General features: G+C 42.1%; 1 protein-coding gene across 2 annotated transcripts in view; it reads left to right on the plus strand.

The window, feature by feature from the left end:
* The first annotated feature begins 10,866 nt into the window (after positions 1-10,866).
* The window catches only part of LOC139571107 (ligand-dependent corepressor-like), a 48,385-nt gene continuing 39,466 nt past the window's right edge, over positions 10,867-19,785 (plus strand). For both annotated transcript variants that reach the window (XM_071393658.1, XM_071393659.1), the window contains exon 1: positions 10,867-11,016. In XM_071393658.1, coding sequence (XP_071249759.1) covers positions 10,920-11,016 — 97 coding nt within the window. In that variant the 5' untranslated portion in view covers positions 10,867-10,919. The remainder of the gene's footprint in view (positions 11,017-19,785) is intronic.

A 19,785-nucleotide genomic window follows, 5' to 3' on the forward strand; every position in this document is an offset into this window, starting at 1 on the left:
AGACTCCTAAGACAGCGCTACAGGGAGACAAGACGGACAGCTGATTGTCCTCTCAGTGGCAGACCACGTGTAACAACACCTGCACAGGATCGGTACATCCGAACATCACACCTGCGGGACAGGTACAGGATGGCAACAACAACTGCCCGAGTTACACCAGGAACACACAATCCCTCCATCAGTGCTCAGACTGTCCGCTATAGGCTGAGAGAGGCTGCACTGAGAGCTTGTAGGCCTGTTGTAAGGCAGGTCCTCACCAGACATCACCGGCAACAAGTCGCCTATGGGCACAAACCCACCATCGCTGAACCAGACAGGACTGGCAAAAAGTGCTCTTCATTGACGAGTCGCGGTTTTGTCTCACCAGGGGTGATGGTCGGATTCACGTTTATCGTCGAAGGAATGAGCGTTACACCGAGGCCTGTACTCTGGAGCGGGATCAATTTGGAGGTGGAGGGTCCGTCATGGGCTGGGGTGGTGTGTCACAGCATCATCGGACTGAGCTTGTTGTCATTGCAGGCAATCTCAACGCTGTGCGTTACAGGGAAGACATCCTCCTCCCTCATGTGGTACCCTTCCTGCAGGCTCAGCCTGACAATGCCACCAGTCATACTGCTCGTTCTGTGTGTGATTTCCTGCAAGACAGGAATGTCAGTGTTCTGCCATGGCCAGCGAAGAGCCCCGATCTGAATCCCATTGAGTACGTCTGGGACCTGTTGGATCGGAGGGTGAGGGCTAGGGTCATTCCCCCCAGAAATGTCCGGGAACTTGCAGGTGCCTTGGTGGAAGAGTGGAGTAACATCTCACAGCAAGAACTGGCAAATCTGGTGCAGTCCATGAGGAGGAGATGCACTGCAGTACTTAATGCAGCTGATGGCCACACCAGATACTGACTGTTACCTTTGATTTTGACCCAAACCCCCCTTTGTTCAGGGACACATTATTCCATTTCTGTTAGTCACATGTCTGTGGAACTTGTTCAGTTTGTCTGTTGAATCTTATGTTCATACTAATATTTACACATGTTAAGTTTGCTGAAAATAAACGCAGTTGACAGTGAGGACGTTTATTTTTTGCTGAGTTTATTTTAAAGTCAAGGAGTGACAGGGATGGTGAGAAAGGGATGGTGAGATCAAGGGATGAGTTAAGGTCGAGGGATAGGGCGAGGAGAGGATGGGCAGAAGTGAAGGATGGGAAGAGGGGTGGGGGGAAGAGAAGTGATGAGTGAGGTGTGGGAGCAGAGGACAGGTGCTGAAGTCCAGAGACACAGCAGAGAAGAGATCAGATCCATTTAGCTCTGCAGATGCTGTACTATCAAGTGAAATGTGTGTGGTAGCCTAGTCAACATATGGACAGTGCTTTTAAAGGAAGCAGCTTTACTGAACTGTAAAATGTTTTCACACACAGACAAGGGAAAGGGGGAACATGTGTGAAACAAAGGATGGCAAAACTGCCCCTAATTTTCAGTAATTTCTTATCAGTTTGCAGGAATATAATCTAATCATTTAGAGAACCTCATAAGGCAGGCTATTTGCTGCCACATTACCATTAGGGTAAAATGCAAGTATGAACCTGTTGACACTGGATGATGTAATACATTATTCAGACTAGTTTATGTGTAAATGAGGCTACAATGACACCTCTTTCCCAATTCAGCTATATTCTTCTCACCTCTAAAACACCTATCGATTTGTCATGCTGTCAAAAGTTGTAAAAAGTATTCTTATGTTATGTCGCCGGCATATATCATGTGCCTATCATGCCTTTCCAGTAGGTACAGTAGCGCCACAGTAACTGAGCCAATTTGGACAAGTCCTGCACTGCATTTTATTGACAGTGTACATAGCCTACAATCATATGACCAAACGGTTTACCTGTGCGCTACCTTCTCTGTCTCTGCAGCATTGGAATCCACCTTTACGACATTAACGAGTCGGTTAGGAGAGGAGAGAAGACAGGACAAGCACAGGTAGGCTAGGGAACAGTATTAGCCTGCCGCTATAAGCTTTGGTGCTGCTGACTCCGGCGGTAATGCATCATCACTATGTTATTACGCAGCCGTGCTGTTTCATTGCAGGGCTTCGGCTGCCGCTCATTTAAAACCTGTTCTGATTGGCTTGGTGTGTTACACCACTCTGGCAGACATGTTCCTATGGGGCAGTGAAGAAATGCCGGATTTTAAAGGTCCTATTTCAATGTGTAGCCTTGGGCACGATATTTTAGAAGAAAGAAATAGCCTAATTTAATAGGGAAAAATAATAACAATTCCGTATTTTAATGGTGGTTTAATTGACTATGATAAACCTATCCATAGTAATTCCTTACTTGTTGTGCATTCTAAAATATAAATGTAGCCTATATCAACTCCCTTTTAGTTCTTTTAAAAACAAGTTTGAAAGAGTTTACTTGTTTATTTCATAAGGCAAATGTTACTTGGCTCTATTCAATCCGTATCGCTGAAGTATGCGTTCAAATGATCATTTCCGATTGAGCCGATTTATTCAGCATTTAGGCCTACGGTGAATGCAGTCTCCGCAAACAAGGAAACATTGACTTTTAATAGTCAGCTCTACGGGTTGAATAGTCATTAGGGACTGGACGTTATTTATGAGGGATACCTCATCGTATCTCTCTCAAATGAAAATGGATGGGCTTCCAGTAAAATATATTTGTACCTGACCCTCCCTGAACTTTTGAAAAACCACAAGTGATCCTCCCCTATACCCAAAATAATAATTAAAACATAAAGTGGATAGCGGAGAACATGCCTACCGTTTTACCCTCACTCCTAGCACAGACCAGAGCCTTAGATATGCAGTTTTAGAAACTGCTCTTCGTTTTTTAAGCATTACACGGCAAAGTAGCCAGAAGGTTGTGGATTCGCAGACCACCTTGGTGTGAAAATATATCCATTATAATAAAAGCACTGCATGAATCTATCATCTTATAGCCTTTTAAAAACACATTTCATTCAATTCTAGGTCATTTTACATGACTGGAGACAAGCAGAACATGTTTTAATGCCACAACCGAGCATAACAACGAATGAGTGCATGCTGCAGTACCGGGGACGTTTTGATTTATATACAGGCTATTCTTAAAAAAGAGGATAGTCTAAGTTTGGAACAGTGCTAAAGTTGTCTATCAAATATAAAAATTGAGCGCAACAGAACCAGTAACAACTGAAGTATCTGATCATCAATGATTTCATGAAAAAGCCATTCATTGTTTAACACAGCAGCCACATATCATACAGGTATACAGTTAACTTTTTTAAATTCAGTTTTATTCCATGATATTGTTACAAAAATGTATTTGTGTTGACTGTGATTAGGGCATAGGAATATAAGAGCATCTGCTAGGCTAAATTAACAAACTAGGCATGTATAGCTCACCTCATGATCCTCAAACTAAAGACTGGCCAAACTCTTGTTTCTAAAAGTGATTTCAATGGCACTGTAGAATGACTGTATAGCCTGAAGGCATTTTTCGTTTAATTTATTTCTAAGTTTCAAAAAATTGATTTCCTTTTATACAGCCTAAGTGCTAAATGTATAGGCATGTTGTTGATGTGTTGAAATGCTGAGCACTCCTGGCAGCCTGTAGCATGTCACAAATTCTTTACAATTGATTTATTCAAGGCTATAGCCTTGAAATAATAATAATAATATAAGCTAAATAATTAGACTACCTGGCTTGCTCCTGACTGATTTAGAGTTAGCATGTTGTTTAATAGCTGGTTGAAATGGCAAACTTCAATTGGTAGTGACAGTATCATTACTTTCCAAGCTAAGTACATGTTTTTGTCTCCTCATCCTTCCCTATAGAAGGTTGTAGCGCAGCCTCTGAATGTCATAGAGATAAACCAAATATATCTCATATGCAGAGGAGTCACGTCTTTCCCAGACATTTTACAGCTTGTTTCTAGCATAAGGCATTGTGGAGTAAAGCCTCGTTATAGATCGCACTATATACCATATTTTTTTTAAAATCTTAAATTAACAAGGGGTAGGCCTATGGTTTTTAGCCATTAACTTTAACAAAAGCCACAATACCCTCACATACCCCCTCTTTAACAAAAACCTTATATTCTCTCACTTACCCTCTCAAATCGAACCCTGGTTTTAATTTAACACCATGCTCTTCACTGACACTGAGATATTTAGGGAGTGCATGGTGACTGAAGGAATTGTCTGACAAAACCTATGGATGGTAGATTACCACCTATCAGGTAGGTGTACCTCTTATTTCTTGAATAGGAGGAAATGGGCTCCAACACAAAGACCTTTTGTTTTAGTAGCCTAAAGTCAAATTAAAATGTAAACTGTTTAAATGAATTAGATCTTCTCGAATTAGCCTACTTTCAGCACCCATGCGCTGTCCACATAGTTTTGACATTAATTATTAATTTCGGTAGCCTATAATGACGTGAAGCTTGTTCTATATAAAGTATTTGACTCTGTGTGCCACAAAGTATTTGACTCTAGCCACAAAATTAAGGAAATTAGAAGGGGGGGAGGGGGGGGGGGGGGGGGGGGTTTCGGCAAGGCCATTTTCTTGCCTGCCGAACTCCCCCCCTCCCCTTCTAATTTCCTTAATTTTGTGGCTAGAGTCAAATACTTTCTGTGGCACACATCAGAGTCGAATTCTTTCTATAGAACAAACTTCACGTCATTATAGGCTACCGAAATTAATAATTAATGTATGTCTGTTATATTAAACATAGAGGGAGTAAAATTTAGGCAAGCAATAAACATTTCAGAACAACTACTAGTCGAATAAGACATGGGAGAGATGACGAATTTTGCCAAAGAGATTTATTTATAGACTAATACACTTGAAACAAATAGCCAAACCGAAAACTGCAGACATTACTAGTGCCTCCCCGCAATCAAACCGACATAAAAAATAAAATGAAACGCAGCCTAACGTGATCAGAAATCTCAACTAGCAAACAAGTCGCAGCAATGGAGAATTGAGTGCGTGCGCGTTCACGCGAGGGGGGGATTCTGGCAGGGGGAGATTTTCGGCACAACACCGTCAACCTTTCTGTTACTGGCCCAACGCTCTAACCACTAGGCTACCTGCCGCCCCACAATGTGTTACTCGAATATGGCTTATTGTGAGGTCAAAATAACTCTGATAAATAGCTTCATTATGGGCAACGAAGTAAATATCTCTGCCCTTAACCTTGTTTTTATTAAAATCAATTATAGCAATAGCAAGCTTACCTCCGGTCTTTCTTCTCATCTGCTTTCTTAGTGTCCCAAAAACTTTCTCTGCCCTTAACCTTGCTCTGAACATCTCCAAAACAAAGGTAATGTGGCTTGTTAAGGAGAATGCCTCTCTCCCCACAGGTGTGATTACTACCTCTGAGGGTTTAGAGCTTGAGGTAGTCACCTCATACAAGTATTTGGGAGTATGGCTAGATGGTACACTGTCCTTCTCTCAGCACATATCAAAGCTGCAGGCTAAAGTTACATCTAGACTTGGTTTCCTCTATCGTAATCACTCCTCTTTCACCCCAGCTGCCAAACTAACCCTGATTCAGATGACCATCCTACCCATGCTAGATTATAGAGACGTAATTTATAGATCGGCAGGTAAGGGTGCTCTCGAGCGGCTAGGTGTTCTTTACCATTCAGCCATCAGATTTGCCACCAATGCTCCTTATAGGACACATCACTGCACTCTATACTCTTCTGTAAACTGGTCATCTCTGTATACCCGTCGCAAGATCCACTGATTGTCGTTTATTTATAAAACACTCTTAGGGGGGAGTGAGGCCTATCTGAGAGATCTTCTGCAGCCCTCATCCTCCACATAGAACACCAGTTCTACCAGTCACATTCTGTTAAAGGTCCCCAAAGCACACACATCTCTGGGTCGCTCCTCTTTTCAGTTCGCTGCAACGAGCTGCAACAAACACTCAAACTGGACAGTTTTATCTCTTCATTCAAATACTCAATCATGGACACTCTTACTGACAGTTGTGGCTGCTTTGCGTGATGTATTGTTGTCTCTACCTTCTTGCCCTTTGTACTGTTGTTTGTACCCTATTTTGTGCTGCTACCATGTTGTGCGGCTGCCATGTTGTGTTGCTGCCATGCTATGTTGTCCTCGTAGGTCTCTCTTTATGTAGTGTTGTTTCTCTTGTCGTGATGTGTGGTTTGTCAAATTTTTATTTAATTTATTTATAATCCCAGCCCCCATCCCCCATCTCCGCAGGAGGATTCTTATTGTAAATAAGGATTTGTTCTTAACCGACTTACCTAGTTAAATATTATATTTATATTTTTTGTTAATAAATCCATGCTCTCCCTCTCAAGCTGAACAGGACATCAGTAGACCTTGTCCGCGCGCACAGATATAGAATTGTTTTGACAAATTGACTGGCCTCCTGAAGTGCCACCGTAAACAGCACAGTCATTGGTTAGGCTGCGCAAAGGGGTTATTAACATCGCAGGCCTGTGCTCATGATTGGGAACCATTGCCGTGTGTAATGCAGTGTAGCCTAGTTTTACATACACCATCCTAGCAGCTCAAAACTCAAAGGAAGTATATTTTCTTAGAAATATAACTTTGCCCTGTGCTTCTCCAAGCATGCTCTTCGCATATCCTAGGCCGATTGCCTATTGTAAGCTATAGTCCAGCCTTTACTTGTTCTCTTGCTCAGTTGTGCACCGGGGCGTCCCGCTCCTCTTTATATTCTGGTTAGAGCCAGTTTTCACTGTTCTGTGAAGGGAGTAGTACACAGCGTTGTACGAGATCTTCAGTTTCTTGGCAATTTGTCGCATGGAATAGCCTTAATTTCTCAGAACAAGAATAGACTGACGAGTTTCAGAAGAAAGTACTTTGTTTCTGGCCATTTTGAGCCTGTAATCGAACCCACAAATGTTGATGCTCTAGATACTCAACTAGTCTAAAGAGGGCCAGTTTTTTGCTTCTTTAATCAGCACAACAGTTTTCAGCTGTGCTAACATAATTGCAAAAGGGTTTTCTAATGATCAATTAGACTTTTAAAATGATAAACTTGGATTAGCTAACACAACGTGCCATTGGAACACGAGAGTGATGGTGTCACGTTCCTGACCTTATTTCCTTTGTTTAGTCTTTGTTTAGTTGGTCAGGACGTGAGCTGGGTGGGCATTCTATGTTTTGTGTTTCTATGTTGGGTTTGTTGTTTGGCCTAATATGGTTCTCAATCAGAGGCAGGTGTTTGTCATTGTCTCTGATTGGGAACCATATTAAGGTAGCCTGTTTTCACTGTTTGTTTGTGGGTGATTGTTCCTGTTCGTGTGTTCATGTGTTTTATGTTGTCAGGTTCAGGACTGTAGCTTAGTTGGTTTTCGTCTGTTTATTGTTTTTTGTTAGTATTGAAAGTAGTATTCTAATAAATATGGATACATACCACGCTGCGCTTTGGTCCACCTCTCCTTCCAACGACGAGAGCCGTTACAGATGGTTGGTGATAATGGGCCTCTGTACGCCTCGTCAGACCCTGGTTCGATTCCAGGCTGTATCACAATCGGTCGTGATTGGGAATCCTGTAGGGCGGCACACAATTGGCCCAGCGTTGTCCGTTGTAGTTAAATAAAGGTTAAATTAAAAAAAGTTTTAAAGTAAATTGATGGGGTCACATTTGAGAAACTCTGCTCATATTCGAGGATTGCTTCCCCTCACAATCTGATCCACGCCCGGGAAAGCAGTGGATGTATTATACGTTCACCAGCACTGAAGAGACTCACGGCTTGTCACCGGTTCTTGATGATAAAACTATTGGAGATGTCTTGTGACCAAGGACTGCGCACGGGTTTTAATGAGATACCCTAACCACATTCTGGCTGTTCAGCAGTGGAGATAGCAGTAAAGACGTTAATCCTCGTTCAATCTACCCATTTATGTCAGACCAGCTTCTCCTATCTTGCTGCAACAAAATCTAAATATCGCAACAGACTGCCTGTTGAAAACACCTTGACACCTCTTGGGTGTCCCTGGCACAAAAACGCTTGAGAAACATTAGTGTCTAGTTTGATAAACAGACGCCTCACAAGTCCTCAACTGGCAGCTTCATTAAATAGTAGCTGCAAAACACCAGTCTCGACATCAACAGTGAAGAGGAGACTCCGGGATGCTGGCCGGGATGCTGGCCGGGATGCTGGGCTATACTCAGCTTTGTCTCAGAGTAGTAAGTTGGTGGTTTGAAGATATCCCTCTAGTGGTGCAGGGGCTGTGCTTTGGCAAAGTGGGTGGGGTTATATCCTGCCTGGTTGGCCCTTTCCGGGGGTATCGTCGGATGGGGCCACAGTGTCTCCCGACCCCTCCTGCCTCAGCCTCCAGTATTTATGCTGCAATAGTTTGTGTCGGGGGGCTAGGGTCAGTCTGTTATGTCTGGAGTATTTCTCCTGTCTTATCCGGTGTCCTGTGTGAATTTAAGTATGCTCCCTCTAATTCTCTCTCTCTCCCTCTCCCTCCCCTCCCGGAGGACCTGAGCCCTGGGACCATGCTTCAGGACTACCTGGCCTGATGACTCCTTGCTGTCCCCAGTCCACCTGGTCATGCTGCTGTTCCAGTTTCAACTGTTCTGCCTGCGGCTATGGAACCCTGACCTGTTCACTGGACGTGCTACCTTGTCCTTGACCTGTTGTTTTCGACTCTCTCTCTCTACCGCACCTGCTGTCTCTAACTCTGAATGCTCGGCTATGAAAAGCCAACTGACATTTACTCCTGAGGTGCTGACCTGTTGCACCCGCTACAACCAGTGTGATTATTTTTGTTTGACCCTGCTGGTTATCTATGAATGTTTGAAAATCTTGGCCATGTACTGTTATAATCTCAACCCGGCACAGCCAGAAGAGGACTGGCCACCCCTCAGAGCCTGGTTCCTCTCTCGGTTTCTTCGTAGGTTCTGTCCTTTCTAGGGAGTTTTTTCTAGCCACCATGCTTCTACATCTGCATTGCTTGCTGTTTGGGGTTTTATGCTGGGTGTCTGTATAGCACTTTGTGACATTGGCTGATGTAAAAAGGGCTATATAAATACATTTGATTGATCACCCACGTTAGCCAGAGTTGAGAATAGGGGGAACATATAAAAGATGCCTCTATGCACTCGGTCTCTCCAGCCGCAGCTTTTTCTTGAAATCGGCCATTTTTATCATTTGCATGGAAAATTTCGCTATCTAGTTACTGTATGGATGGGTTTGAGCAGCAGTCTCATCTGTAGGCCTAAAGATGCCGATTCAATGGTCCCATCGTAATCCATGTCCCGTTATGTAGGCCTACTTGTTCAGAACACGGAATATCTAACCTACAGTTGTATTCTGAGGCAACTCTTTGCAACAAAGTGTAATGACCTGACTAGATCATAAATGAACAATTGTCCAGACAGAGGCTTGAGTTTGCGAATTGACGGTTTATTAAACCAACTTTACACAGGCTACTGTTTGGGCCTTAGCACACGCCAAATAGATGACAGATAACCCACAAGCCAATCGTGACCTTCTCTTGTGAAGCCCAGACGTAAGAGAGAGAGAACAAAGGCTAAACCTGGTCTTAACTTCCAATGCTCCATCCCCCTGCCCAACCCCCCTCCACGCCACTCCGCCAACCACCAGGATGCCCGGCATCAGAACATTCCAGGCATTCCCGTGATTGGCAGATAGCAGGTTGATTGACATGTCGGACCCCGCGAACACTGGGTACTGGTCAGTACAACACAACCACCTCCTAGCCTAACACATAACACACAGCTGTCTGTGCGGGTCGCTACAAAAGAAAACCTTCATATATGTACAACAAGCTGGCATTTGAAATGTCAGCTGTCTCATCTAATTGGATTGCAAACCAATTTGATGTTCGGGCTCTGCATAAAATCTGCATGTGCCATATCTTGAATTCTACACGTGTCATTGGAAAGTCGGATTTCGCTGATCTTTCTAGCAGTTGGGTTTAAAACCTCTCAGCAAGCATCCACGACTGAGGGCATGACCAGCTTTCCAACTATGTCACTTCGAAATGTTATGAGAGAGTAAGTATGAAGCCTTCAGTAAACTCTCCTTCTGTGAAATTATTGTGCAGAATTTTTGTTTGGTTATTCATCTCTTTTTTTGTAAAAAAAAATTCTGGCTTATCCTTGATGTAGATGTTTTTGTTTCTAAATATCCGCGCAGTTTGTGTAGCTATACTTAGTCATGGCAACACAATTTGTTTACTGCAGCAGCATGTATAGGTCAGCGCATTGCAAGTATTTATTGGTGTCCAATATGTTGCAGACCTGCAAGCATTCCTCCATGGACTGGCACTGGTCCACAGACCAGGGTTTGAGAAAGGCTGGTATAGGCTGTTGATCATTTTATTGAGACCACACTAGGCACACTTGATATTGCGTGCCCAGCCGAGAATCAGGGATGAGGGGCATCATCGGGCACACATGAGATACTTTAGCAAGCAACTCATTCTCAAACCTTGAGCAATATTACATTTAATTGATTACAAATTACATGACCCTACCCTGTACTAAATTTAAAAAAAATACTAAACACTCCCCCTGACTGTAATTGAAAAAGCATGATCCTCCCCCATTTTCATTCAGGTAACTATTGTGTACATTTTGACCTCTCACTTATTCTTCTTCTGTCTAGGCTAAATTATATATTCTAAGAAAAGTTAGACAGGAAAGTAGGCCTAAGACAGTCTTCTATTCAAGATCAGTAAATAATGAATGTTAATATGTTGTTCAAGTTAATAAACTGTAGGCCTACTGTTGTGAAAATAGTAGTGCGTTGACAGCGCAGAGCGGAGCATTGACAGCACTGTAGTGCGCATAAAGAACAGTAGTGCGCCTATTCTTCATTGCGTGCGCGCTCATCTAGCGCTTTCTCTTTGCCAACGCGCGCGTTCCCGAGAGGGATCGGTAGAAAATGGCGAGTCTGTGCAAGAAGCAGCAATGCACGATCGAGAGGCGAGGCTTTCGGCAGGAACTTGACTCGTGGCGGCACAAACTCATTCATTGTGTAGGTAAGTATTTTCAGTAATGCACGCCGAAGGGACACTCAGGTTTTCAGGTACCTTTTTACTGTTTTTGTTGACTTCTTCGCCATCAATGTTGCAAAAAAATTCGGGCTGTGACCATCAGGGGTAACACAGAGCGACTTTTTTTTTGTCCTCAACTGTTCCATTTCCTCTCGACAGTCACTGTTGAGCGCAATGAAATATTGTTTAACGTTACATCGAAATGCAATTACATGGCTCTGTATATTATGTTTACTATTTATTATGCATTTCAGGTTATCTATCTGTGTACCTTTTGGTTTTATCTATAGCTATAATTTGTTTAAAGGGCTCTGTGTTTGTTGTAGCGGGAGTGTCAAACACAGCACTAATTATGAGCGCATATTCCGTTTACTGAGGTGCGCGCTCCCGCGCGATTTTACAGTATTTTTGGTGGGGGGGGGGCGAGGCGATGCTCGGGGGTCAACGAGCTTTTCTCCAAAGTAGCTATCGGGGGCGCGCATTGCTGCAATGAGGAAGTAAGGTCAGACCATAGATTTAAATTACTAGAGAGGCTGTCATAAACCCTCAAAGTTCCAGAATGATTAGGCATAATTAAGTAATAAGGCACAAGAGGCAGTGCTGTATCATGAATACAGTCACAGACAGGTAAATTACATTGTGCAGGACGACGTGATAGCTGAGTGCCTTATTGCTATTATAAAACTGTTACCAACATATTCAAATAATAAAGAATTACATATTTTCATTAAAACATTGTTTTCAATAAATGCAATTTCATTCTTCCTCCAGAATATATATTATTTTGGTCATGTTAGTTCTTTTGGTCATGTTGCGTTAGACACGACACAATCGTTAATTATTTTTACATAGTTGCTATGCAAAAGGACTGATCATCCATTTAAAAAAAAAATGGTTGCTATGTGGGCTGGATAACGTTTTCGTCGCTAGATAACCAGCCAACTTCAGCTAATTTAGTCATGTCAAACATTGAACCTGGAATGATAGTACACTAGCTGCATTTTTGTTTGCTTGATCTTTTTCTATTGCCATTTATTTGGATATCTCCATAATAATGACGTTGATGCGTGATTTTGACTGGCTCAGCAAAAGTTGTCTTGTCTGTGCACATTTCACTCTATGTATGGTACTACAGAGATCGAAATTCAAAAGGGAAACATTGTTTCCAAGGTCTGAAAGGTAGACAGCTAAGTTTATATTAACCCCACTGTACCAAACTAAATGCTAGGCTGGAAGCAAGGGGAAATAATGTGTGAGTTGAGATGAACCCAAGAGATGATTGGGACAGCAACATGAACATGATATTCTTATGGAGGCGTAGTGATCATTTTCAGATGGAACTGTTAGCAGGCAGAGGTGTGTCTGTGATGGCCAATACAGCACGGCTTGGAACGCTGCTCTTTCAGTCAGCATCCAGGATCCAAACCACCAGTTTTATAATGCTGATTTTACTTATGCAGGATAATAAAAGTAAGGCATGTGATGTATCGAATTATGTAATAGAATTATATACCTAATATATTGTCATATAATTATAAATACCGTTTTTTTACCAATATTCTGTATACGTGTGAACAGACCATAAATGTCAATGTTTTCTTGGAAAGCTGTGTACTATAATACAATGTCAGTACTTGTTGCATTTACAACTTGTCTAACTTCTATCATCAACGGTTTTCAGCCTGTGGATTGACTGCATTGTTTGAATGGGATGATGGCATATTGGCAGTTAATTAGAAACATTTATGGAATAATTCCTCTAAAACTGTCTGGCTAGCTAACAAACATACAGTGCAGATAAATTATTCAGATTCATTATTTCAAAAAATATCTCCTCACATCAACTGGTAAACTATGACCAAAATGGCTGCCCTTTATCCCAGCATAAGAAGGTTCATGTCCATTCTAGTATTTTAATTGGGTTAGACCCTCTAGGGGAAACAAAGTTAGTTCATGTAGTTGGGTTGCACTTTTCATCAACATCATTTGCCTCCATTTCCCCATGTGTATTGTCCTTCAGTAATCTGGAACTGGCTTGCAACATCTTTGTATCTGACTTTGTTCTTGCTCTGAGAAGTAGGATTCGGGTTTTTGTTTTTGGCATTGCATCAACCTTACCTACAATGAACTACCAATCTGGTTAATATTAGAATCCCATAAACTGCCTTTATAGCTGTGCACGTGTGCATGTGCCCTGTGGAAATAGCCAGGCCTCCTTTTTCAGTGACCCACTCACCTACTTAGAGGGAGTTGAAGGTACTGTCCAAAGGAATGCAACAATTTGGACCTCTTCTCCCGTTTCGTACCTGCTGAACTCAAGACTGGCCAAATGCACTGTACTGTAAATGAACAGTAGAGAGTGAAACAAACAACATATTTGACCAACTTTCCATGTCAAGATTTTGAACAATTAATTTTTTTAATTAATTTGTTGTTGGTGGGGGAAATGCATTGGTGGCAGCATACCTCAATGTACATTTTTATATTTCACATGCTTACTGAACATGACCCTGATCCCAGGTGTTTACTGAATGCAGTGAAATTAGAGGGGGAGGGAGTAAAAGAAACCGAAACAGAAAGGACATTCTTGCTGTCCACTTCTCCAGGCCAAGTCAGCCCCTATGGTCAGCACTCCATCCTTGACCCACAACTGTCCTATTGTTCCCCTGCTGCTATGCTACAGTATGGAGGCCTGGGGAGCAGACTTCATAACAGCATCCCCCATTATTACCTAAAGTCAAGACAAAAACAGCCTTTTGTTCAGGTTTTTGGTGGAAAGACGAGAGTAGCACCGGCCTGCTCAAACTGAAATGGACATTTTGTTCCATGTTGTATGTGTGTGTTGTTTTCATGTGAACAGTAAAGTCATGGAGCAGAGAGGAGTTATTGTCCAACAGAACAGCAGAAACTATTGTCTATCAGCCTCCGTATGCAAACGTGTGTATCCACTGTACATGAATCCTCGGTCTTGTTTTGGGAATGTTTTGCATTCCAAATGGTTTGGAATATCAAGGACCATGAATGCCAGTGAAACATAGAAGGCCAATACAGACTTTATGGCGGAGAAAAAGTAGATTTTGGAGGGGGGTCATAACAATTTCAGATGGGACAACTGAACTGCCCTTTTTTACAACTAGGAGCAGGGGAACAACATCTTTGTGAATTGGATGTGGCACTCCGGCTAGTTCAAATCGTATCTCACGGCACTGCCACAACCCAGAGCTTCAGTAGGGGACAATACGGGTACCTCTAAAATCCCACCAGTATTGGGATATAGCCTAGTTCTTGATCTCTATGGTGTTTTTGAGGGTTCTGAGATTATAGTGCAGTGTTTATTTTGTATTTCTCCGTTTTTGAGACGGGGTCGAGGGTTAGCAACAGTCTCTGTACGACCATAGCGATTTCAGCTGAAGCCACAGCTAGGCCTAGTTCTTCCTGATTACCCTTTGAAGTGTAGCGTATTGCATCGAGGGGCTTGAGGGCCCTGAAACAATGGAAGGTTATACCGTGGTCTCCAAACAATGACATTGGTGACGGTTAGGAAACATTGTTTAGTGGATGTTATTCTGTTTAGCTTTTCCTTCCTTGTGACATTGTTTATTTTCTACAGATGCCATTGTTGTGACCCGTGCCTGTGTTATTACAGAGGGATGTGCTTAGACTACCAGTGCAGAGGCTACATATTTGCAGTAGTGAAAATGTGTTCCCTCTGACAGTAGATTACTTGTATTGTCAACATAGTTATGAACGAAGTAGCTGTTGCTTTGTTTAATCTTCTTGCCTTGAATACACTGCTTAGGCCTATATCAGTCTTAGAATTCATACTTCATCCATAGTTATGCAGTCTAGCCCAATTTGCTGAATTCTTCATGCAGAGCCCACAATAACTAGGCCTACATAAGAAGCAATTTCTCTCTCTCTCTCTCTCTGTGTATGAACAGACAAAGCCTTCTGCACACAGCCCTGCTAAGGCCTTTTTTTAATGGAAGGTAGAATCCCCCCCTACCCACCAATCATCTTTTTATTATAGCCATTCCTTTTTCACAAAGGGAATGGTGCACTTTTCATCTCTACAGGTAGCCAACGTTTTACGTTGTATCATTTAGCAGATCTATGTTTGTGACTAAATTGCTCATTTTGCCTAGATAAAACTATGCCTTGTTTCTAATGGGTAGGTTAAACATGATTTGGTGTATAGCCTCATTGTAACGACAGTAGCCTATGCCAAAGGTCAGGTAGGCTTTACAGAGAGATGCACAAAAACTCCAACACCCTTTATCACATGGCTTTGTAATTGGTGTAACCTAGAGTCGTACATACAATATGTGTGTAGGCTGTAGTCTCCGTAGGTTTTGTTATTTTAAGAGCAGCAATACGCCATTGGACTGTCGGGTTGCATCACATTAGGTTTAGGCTGGTTTTGTGGAGCATGGCTTTGTTTCCCTCCCAGAATGCTGCTCAGATCCCACGCCACGTTCGTTACTCTTCCTGGGTAGTATAACTGCATGCTGCTGCTCCCTATGCCCACTTGTTCAATGCCCTGTAGAGATGGAACACTACCTGTCGAAATCAATGTTTTGTTACCCACGTGTCATTATTGCATTGCGTAGCATATGTCATTACCAGAACATCTTAGGTGCTCAACGCCCCCGGCCAAAATATGTATTGCTGTATCAATATGGATCTTTTGGCTATTACATGTGTATTAGCTACATGATTAGGCTATCATCAGCTCTCAGCAATAAAGCATAGGCTAGGATCATTTCTACATGATAGGCTTGTACCCTTAGCCCTGTGTGCTTGATTTTTAGTGTGCTCACTCCTCAGCCCCCGTGTCTGTGCACTTATCTGCATTGAGCCTCACTCTAGCATGTCAATGACCTCCTTTATACTGTGTGCGAGTGTGATCAACCGCACTGAACATGTGAACATCATATGATCAAGCATGTGCTTCCTTTTTTAAGCATGAAAAGACCTTAAAAGTGATTTACTGATTTGGGTCCTCTGTTTCGACCGGCCCCAGAACATAACTTGTGTGTGTTTTAGTTATGACGATTACTTTCTGGTGCTCTAGGCTGAATGAGAGAAGCTCCCCAATTAGCTTCTGTTAAGATCTCCTCTGTTTTTCTCCCTGTGAAGACTGCTTAGGAGAGAGGAAATGTCAGCTATAACCCAATAGTGTCAGTGGAGTAGAGTACAAAGATGGGGGTTAGCATGAAGAGAGGGAAACGGTGAATCCCAAAGCACCACCTCGCCACTACCTGCCTCTGTTGTCACGTGTTGCTGACGAAACAGATGATGACTTCCAGAGAGTGGTGAGGGGATCAATAATCCCATCAACTTTGGGAAACACTCGTTACTTGAATGACGCAATTCATGTTCCACTTTGAAATAATAAAACGAGCATGAAATTCAAAAGAATAAATCCCCCCTGTCATTTTACAAAATATAAGTTAAACAATTAATTTGGGAGGTAATTAATCTGTGTCATGTCTCGAAATCACACAAACAATTGCACGTGGAATAATTAGTCACGCCTATCCATTCTTTGGTATTACATTGCGCAAACTCCAACTGTATCGAAGGGTCTAATTAGCCCCTATACCCTCAATTTTCACTCTCAGCTTTGGGACGCTTGTGCATATGGCGGAGTTGCGCGTTCACATGCAAATGGAGGGGAGAGGGGAAGGGAGTGATTTGGGATTCATCCAGAGGGGGAACATGGTACACAGCCCCTAACCACAGAATCTTACAGGGAAAAGAGAGGCGAGGTTGACGATGAAATGTTTGCATACTATTAAAATTTTGGGAGAGGGAGACGTGCATGATGTAACATCTTTCTCCAGTTCAAACAAACTGGTGTAAAGTCTTGTACCTTTATATTTCACTGCTTAGAAATGGCCAGGATTGTAAAGTAGGCTGGAGGCTGCAGGTAGCCTAGCGGTTAAGCACATTGGTTCAAATTCCAGAGCCAACTAGGTGAAGAATGTCGCTGTGCTATGGAGCAAGGCACTTAGCTAACCCTAATTGCTCCTGTAAGTCGCTCTGGATAAGTGCGTCTGCTAAATAACTACAATGTAGAGAGCATGTGCTGAAAATCAATCCCTTTTATCATTTGTTTACGTTCATGAATAGGATTCTGATTCACAGGCTCCTGAATTGATTTACTTAAAATAGAAATGACTGCAACTCTGCACCAGCTACAATTGGAGATATGTAGGCTGTTTCTTTTGATGCATCTCATCTCAGTTTTCACTTTTCCTCATCCATCATAAACGTTAACGCCAAAGCTTGTGCACGCAAGCTTTCCCCCCCCCCCCCCCCCCAATGTTGTTTTCTCTAGTTGGTTTTCCCAGGTTTCTGTTTTTCAGGTTTTCACTCAAAATCACTTTTCAAATTTTTATTTTATTTTTTATATACAATATCCAATTTTGTTTTCCACAACAATGCTTAAACCACAACAGGAGACCACTTTTAAAGTCTGAAAAATCGTAGAAATTTTGGGTGTAGCCTTTTATGCAAGTGCACTAGCGGTGTTTCTCTAGCGGTCATGTGATTGCAGAGTTTGCAAAACAAATGACCAATGGATTGATGCAAATAATCATGATATCATTCTGCCAGGTAGGCATAGGCTACTAATCTAGTTAACGTTTCTATTAGGCTTGGGCGGTATACCGGGTATTTGGAAAAAGCCACGGGGATTGTTTTTCAATACTCTCAACAATATTTTATTTTGAAGTTAAATTCAAGTTCAATAAATGGAATATTTGTAGCTACTCTTAGTTTATTGCGTTCTTCATTTCACCTGTCACATAATTTGACATTATGAATCTTACCGTAGTTCCCCAGAACAGTTGAGCTTGTTACGTGTTTGGTTTGTAAATGGCACAATGGGAGAAAGCGGGAGCTGGTAAGTCCAGCTGTGTATGTGGATTAACTTGCTAGTTAGCTAAGTAAGTGGCTGAATTAATAAGGAGACGGAGCACCATATAGTGTTAGCTTTCTGCTGTGTTTGAGAAGTCAGTGCTTTGGATGAGTTAGCAGGAGTGGCAGCTGTACAGATATCTTGATTTCCTTAATTTCTTTTCTCCTCTCTGTTCTCAGCCAGTCTGCTCCTCCCCCCCATTCTCCGAGCAGAGCAGGCAGGCCTGTTGCCCTAGCAACTCCACACACTGCTCCAGAGCCAGTACTGTTCTTCCTTCAGACAAGCATCTGTTTACTTTGTTCATTTTCACATTGTCTCTCGTTCACATTTGCTTATAAATGTCCAAACTCACCAAAAATGACATTCGATAGCTACTATCTATACTTGTATAACTTTGAGCTGGATTGCCTGTCTTTAATTTGTTTTTCATTAGCATATTTAGCTAGCAACCTCTCTTGAAATTCGCTATTAGTTTGTGCTAATTTTGTTCGCATTCTGGTTAGATGCCCAATGAACTTTTTGTTGTTGCGTTTTTAGCACCCCCTTGTGTACTGTGACGGCAATACAGTAAATCGTGGAGTGTTTTGAGACTGGTGTTTTGCGGTATCCATGCGTTAAAGGAGCTCATTGCCAAAATCCCGAAGTATCTCTTTAAGATCCTACATCTGTATCCTAATGAATGATGTACTGTGTTTTGAGGAGACTAGGAGACAGTTTGCTATAGCAGGACACTTATCCTGGAGCAACAGGAAATGTGGATTATAATTAATGTAATTTTCTTTGTAGGGGTTAATACATTTTTCATTAGAGCAAATCAAGTCAGACTTTTTTTAAGTGGAATTACAAATGTTCAGTCTTTTTAAACCCTTGAGTACACTACACTAAATTTGCATTTCCTGCTGTGCAGGTATCTTGTCCATTTTTAAGATCACTTATCCACTATTACACTACTTCTGTAATAGTAGTTACTGTAGTAGTCCAGTCTTTTAGATTAGGATAAATTGCCCCTAGACACTGATCAAGGTCAGATTATAGGTTTCCCTTAACCTCCCCAAATCTTAAAAATTTAAGGTGATCCTAGATCTGTGCCTAAGGGGACTGCTACCCAGAGCTTTGCTAAAAGGGGACTTCAGTAGTTAAGTGCTTCTGGGACGGGAGATGGTGTCACTCCAAATCTCTTCCCCCATCCTCAGCCCTGAATTGGTTACAGATATAGGTCAGGAGAAGGCAAAGGGAGATTGGGTAGTTAGTCACACTGAGCGGTGAGCACCGTGTAGCTGCATGGTAGGCCTAACTAAAGACAGACATGCTGCAGCTGGTTCCTCATAGGAGCTAGTAGCTCATGGGTCGTTCCACCTCAAAAAGCACAAGGAGGATTTTGATACCCACCATCTTGGAGTGTTCTGAAATGCTTAGAAAAAGATACGTTTCACATTTCTGTAACATTATTTTGTTGAAATATAGTTTGCGCACTGAGAAATGAAGCTAATTGATTGCACCTAAATTTGAAATGTGATATTCACTAAATATATTTTTTTTTTAACCTTTATTTAACTAGGCAAGTCAGTTAAGAACAAATTCTTATTTTCAATGACGGCCTAGGCAGTATGTTACTGCCTTGTTCAGGGGGAGAACGACAGATTTTTAACTGTCAGCTTGGGGATTCGATCTTGCAACCTTTCGGTTACTAGTCCAACGCTCTAACCACTAGGCTACCTGCCGCCCCAAATATAGTACCTTAAATCCGATTTGGACCAAACTTTTTCTAACATTAGGAATCCAAAGAAATGGTCAAAAGCCAGCCACAGACCCCAACCCCAAACCAACAA

Source organism: Salvelinus alpinus, chromosome 3 (genome assembly GCF_045679555.1).
Source record: "Salvelinus alpinus chromosome 3, SLU_Salpinus.1, whole genome shotgun sequence".
Classification (NCBI taxonomy): Eukaryota; Metazoa; Chordata; class Actinopteri; order Salmoniformes; family Salmonidae; genus Salvelinus; species Salvelinus alpinus.